The 5,553-nt window shown below is 44.9% G+C and overlaps 1 protein-coding gene across 1 annotated transcript; it reads right to left on the bottom strand.

Annotated features, from left to right (window-relative positions):
- Positions 1-1,662: 1,662 nt before the first annotated feature.
- On the bottom strand, positions 1,663-5,119 carry LOC139552566 (uncharacterized). The gene is made up of 2 exons (XM_071364407.1): positions 3,968-5,119; positions 1,663-2,671 (listed from the first exon to the last, which is right to left on the bottom strand). The coding sequence occupies exons 1-2, from the start codon at positions 4,680-4,682 to the stop codon at positions 1,722-1,724; spliced, it is 1,665 nt and encodes a 554-aa protein (XP_071220508.1). The 5' UTR covers positions 4,683-5,119; the 3' UTR covers positions 1,663-1,721.
- Between the last annotated feature and the right edge of the window lie 434 nt (positions 5,120-5,553).

The following is a 5,553-nucleotide window of genomic DNA, read 5'->3' on the forward strand; positions in this document are numbered from 1 at the left end:
CAATGCTGTCAATACAAAGGGTGGCTACTTCAAAAAATCTAAAATAAAATATATTTTGATTTGTTTAACACTTTTTTGGTTACTACATGATTCCATGTGTGTGATTACATAGTTTTGATGTCTTCACTATTATTCCTCCATGTAGAAAATAGTAAAAATAAAGAAAAACCCTTGAATGAGTAGGTGTGTCCAAACTTTTGACTGCTACTGTATATTCTCAGTATTGTCAACCTATTTAGAGGGGTACTGGAAATTTCCATAATTGCAGATGGACCAGTTTACAAGGATAATACACTGGGACAGAGATTGACAGCTAAAAGGCTGAAACTAAATGTGCTCTGTTCTAATCAGACAAACACTCCTTCAGATAGAGATGGTTTCCATTTTCTCTCTGAATGGGCCGATCAATAACAGGAAGAATTAGAACAATTGCAAGTGATCACATATTTACATTTCATGGTGGCATTAATCGTTAAAAGTACATTCAGCAATATGACGTGACTATAAATATCGACTTCTGACGAAGAGAGTAGGAAGAAGCTAATCTGGGCAGCATTACCACACAGCTATCACACTGCATGAGACAGTAAGGAACTCCTGGCTGGTACAAATATACGCAGCTGTTTATCAGTATATCTGTGTGGGTGGGTTCTAACAAGCAGTGGTGTAAAGTACTTAGGTAAAAATACTTGAAAGTAAAACTTAAGTAGGTTTTTTTGGTTAGCTGTACTTTACTATTTATATTCTGGACAACTTTTACTTCACTACATTCCTAAAGAAAATAATGTATTTTTTTTACTCCATACATTTTCCCTGACACCCAAAAGTACTCGATACGTTTTGAATGCTTAGCAGGACAGGAAAATGGACAGGAAAATGGACCAGGGACGGACTCACTAAATACACATTATTCATTTGTAAATTATGTCTGAATGTTGGAGTGTGCCTCTGGCAATCCATAAATTAATAGAACATGAAAATGGTGCCACCTGGTTTGCTTAATATAAGGAATTTGACAATTTATACTTTTACAATTGATACTTAAGTATATTTTAGCAATAAATTTACTGTTGATACTTAAGTATATTTAAAACCGAATACTTTTAGACTTTTACTCCAGTATTTTACTGGGTGACATTCACTTGAGTCATTGTCTGTTTAGGTATGTTTACTTTTACAATTGGGTACTTTTGCCCCACCACTGCTAACAAGGCCTTGCTGTTCATGGTAACGTCACATCGCTGAGTCTCCATTTAATGTCACCATGGCGGTGGCATTAATAGTAGCAAACTAACTGTTGTTACAATTCTATAAAATGGTCTTTGGACATGGTTGCATATAACTCCATTCCATATCAAAATACACATGACGAGCACCTTAAAGGATGAGTATCTCCAGCAGACAATGATGATACACACCAGGTAGGTTGTGGAGTTGTATGGGAGAAGGGGGACATGAGACATGGGTACATTTCATATTCTATAAACTACTTTAACATTTCTAAGATTATAATGCACTAAAGTATATGTCAGGGGGTCAGACAGGCACATGAAGTGTCTCTGAAATGAATAGGCTACCCTGGTCAAGTGACAATACTAAGGATGTAGATAGCCTGTTTCTCAGGGATGGAATTTTAGACTTCCTCACACAGTACAGTAATGGAATAGGAAGACTCTTTACTGTCATGTTCTTAATGCTCTAGGCAGAAGGATGTTGCCATCCTACACACAGTCCACATCATCCCCTTCAGCTCCCCACTCATCAAACCTCATCTGAGGGGAGGGGGCAGCAGGATGGAGGCTGTTGATGTTATCCAGGGTGTCTGGGTCTGGCTCCTCTCCCAGGCCTGCCTCCATGTTGCCAGACTCCTCACGGTGAGTGCGGACATGCTTGCGCAGCGCCGCAGGCTCCTTGAAGGTGCGGTTACAGAAGGGGCAGATGCAGGGCTTCTCTCCAGTATGGATGCGCTGGTGGTGCTTCAGGTGCTGCAGTCGGCTCAGACGCTTGCCACAGATGGCACACACGTAGGGCTTGTCACCAGTGTGGGTGCGCTGGTGCTTGCGCAGGCCGTCTAAATGGCGGAAGATTTTAGGACATTCAGAGCAGGAGTAGGGCTTCTCGCCTGTGTGAATGCGAAGATGGGTTTTCAGGGCCCCTGACTCACGGAAGCGGCGGCCACAGACCCCACACGGGTAGGGCTTCTCTCCCGTGTGGATGCGGATGTGCTTCTTCAGGCTGGAGATGAGGCGGAAGGTCTTCCCACACTCTAGACAGTGGTGGGGGCGATCTGCATCTGGGTCTCCTGGAGAGGTGGATGGTCCTGCTGTCTCTCCCGCCCTCCCTGGGGATATGCTGTCAATTCCCACTGTTCCAGGAGACCTCAACACTGCTTTCTGTCCTGCCAGTCCACCCTGAGCCGGACCACCAGTGGCAGTACGTGGCCTCATGGGTTTTGGGTGACGAAGAGAGTAGCTGCCGGAGCGCGATGACCCCTCCTGCTCCACCACATGGATATATCCCAGATCACCCACATTCTGGGCCGTCTGCTCACTGCCGCCAGCACCACCGGCGCTCCTCGGCCCTGGACCTGAACTTGAACCAGGCCCCTGCTCTTCTTTGATCTCAAATCTTGTTCCTCCTGCTCGTGTCCCCTGCTGCTGCCTCCTCTCATCTGTTTAGTACAAAATAACAGAAAGGGCTGTAAGCACACAGATAATCAAATGTTTCAATTCATTCCAAATGAATGGCATTAACTACAACACATACAATACATGACTTAATTCATGTGGACAGCAGCTCGTCAAAAATCCTGTGCATTAATATGGAGTTTGTCCCCCTTTTGCTGCGATAACAGCCTACCCTCCTCTGGGAAGGCTTTCCAATAGATGTTGGAACATTGCTGTGGGGACTTGCTTCCATTCAGCCATAAGAGCACTAGTGAGGTTGGGCACTGATGTTGGACGATTAGGTCTGGCTCGCAGTCAGCGTTGCAATTCCTCCTAAAGGTGTTCGATTGGGTTGAGGTCAGGGCTCTGTGCAGGCCAGTCAAGTTCTTCCACACCGATCGACAAAACATTTCTGTATGGACCTCCCTTTGTGCACGAGGGCATCGTTGTGCTGAAACAGATAAAGGCCTTCCCAAACTGTTGCCTTAAATTTGGAAGCACAGAATCATCTAGAATGTCATAGGGTTAAGAATTCCCTTCACTGGATCTAAGGGGCTAGCTCAAACCCTTGAAACCAGCCCCAGGACATTATTCCTCCTCCACCAAACATTACAGTTGGCACTAGGCATTGGGGCAGGTATCATTCTCCTGGCATCCTCCAAACCCAGATTGGTCCGTTGGACTGCCAGAATACGAAGTGTGATTCATCCCTCCAGAGAACGCGTTTCCACTGCTCCATCTTAGGCTTGTGTGCAGCTGCTCAGCCATAGAAACCCATTTCATGAAGCTCCAGACGAACAGTTCTTGTGCTGACGTTGCTTCCAGAGGCAGTTTGGAACGCGATAGAGCGTTGCAACCGAGGCCTGATGATTTTTACGAGATATGCGCTTCAGCGGTCCCATTCTGTGAGCTTGTGCGGCCTACCACTTCGCGGTTGAGCCATTGTTGCTCCTAGACGTTTCCACTTCACAATAACAGCACTTACAGTTGACCGGAGCAGCTCTAGCAGGGCAGACATTTGACTAACTGTCTTGATGGAAAGGTGGAATCCTATGACGGTGCCATGGTGCAAGTCACTGAGCTCTTCAGTAAGGCCATTCTACTGCCTGTTTGTCTAAGGAGACTGCATGGCTGTGTGCTCGATTTTATACACCTGTCAGCAACGGGTGTGGCTGAAATAGCTTTATCGACTGATTTGAATGGGTGTCCACTTACTTTTTTTGTATATATAGTGTAGGAAGTGATATTCTAAATTGTTATATCTACATAGGATTTCCTTATAACAAATAGGAATAATTTACCTGGCCGGCTGTGGTCAGAGCAGATGTTAGGTGTGTTGGCAGCATAAGAGTCCATAGAATGGTTGGTCACAGAGCCGTCTGGTTGGATAGAGAGCTGACACATTTTATAGTCATCCCTGGAGTCGTACCCATGCAGAGACTCACTGAGAGAGCCACTCATCTCTAGGTCGACCCCGGAAACACACCGTCCGTCTGCACCATTGACATTACGGTGGCTCTGGCGGTCCCTGTCCATACTTGTGTTCATAGAGCCAATAGATGTGAGAGAGGGGGCGAAAACTGACTGACCCATGGTCTGTGCACCAGGGAAAGGAATTTGCAACTGGTCAATTAACTTTTGGGCGCTGCTAAGGCATTCCTGCAACGTCCTCAATTCCACTTTGAGTCTTTCGTTCTCCTGCTCCTTGTTAACCAGCTCTTGTTGGGTCTCGTTGAGCACAAGTACTACCTCGCCCAAGAGGGTATCCACAGCAGCGGATAACGTGGTTCGAATGGTCGGTGCTAACCGTGTCTTGAGTGAGGATACAGTCATGTTGCCCTGGCATGCTTGGTGCGCATATTCAGCTTTCTCTACTTTACGATCACAACAAGACTCAGTCCCAGCTCGGTTTGGGGCGTTGATTATACTTTGTTTACGATTAGTACCACCGGCTGTGCTATTGCTATTCAACGGAGAATCCATGCCACTGTTACAATTTCCTCGCCTGGAAGCCATAGCTAGCTAACTACAGTAGCTAACGTTACTGCGCTGGCCAGCTTTCGCCGACTGCGAAGGCCGCCTGAGACTAGTTAATAGTTCAAACGTGAAAGATAACTATTTCGCTGTAAGCAAATCCAACAAGGTACCGTTCACTATGCCAATAAATAATGTAATTTCTTGGCAAGTTAGCTAGCTCACTAGCTAAACCCGAAAAAATAAGATAACGTTACTGTTAGCTGCCAAGCAAGCTAACATCAGCTAGCTAGTTGACCAGACACTGGCGGTGATGAATGAAATTGGTCTGTCAAAATTCAGCAACAGAAGATTGTTTTTGCTTTATAATAACAGCGTGTCTGGAGTAAACCTGCACTGTATTCTAATTGAGAGCTAAACTAGTCGCAATGCCAACAGCCGTTCGACGTCCATCTTCTACTTCTAGGTAGGGGCGTTTCACCGTCGCACATGAATGACGTATACTCTGGTACATGCAACGGAAGCGTTCCTCTGGTGTCGCTGACGGATGCCAGATCTTACAACACATGGAAAGGCATTTTCAGTATCAGCTAACCATATCATATGTTATAGCAATCAATTCAATGCAAGGGGCTTTATTGGCATGGGAAACATATGTTTACGTTCTCCTGCTCCTCCAATAAAAAGTGAACAGAAATTATTACTAACACAAGTTCCAAAAGAATAAAGACATTTCAAATCCATATTATGTCTATACAGTGTTGTAACGATGTGCAAATAGTTAAAGTAATCCATTTCAATTTAAGGGGCTTTATTGGATGGGAAAGATATGCTTACATTGGCAAAGCAAGTGAAATAGATAATAAACAAAAGTGAATATCTAACTTGATGATACAGTCGATAAGATAGCACG

This window comes from Salvelinus alpinus, chromosome 24 (genome assembly GCF_045679555.1).
Source record: "Salvelinus alpinus chromosome 24, SLU_Salpinus.1, whole genome shotgun sequence".
In the NCBI taxonomy this organism is placed as follows: domain Eukaryota; kingdom Metazoa; phylum Chordata; class Actinopteri; order Salmoniformes; family Salmonidae; genus Salvelinus; species Salvelinus alpinus.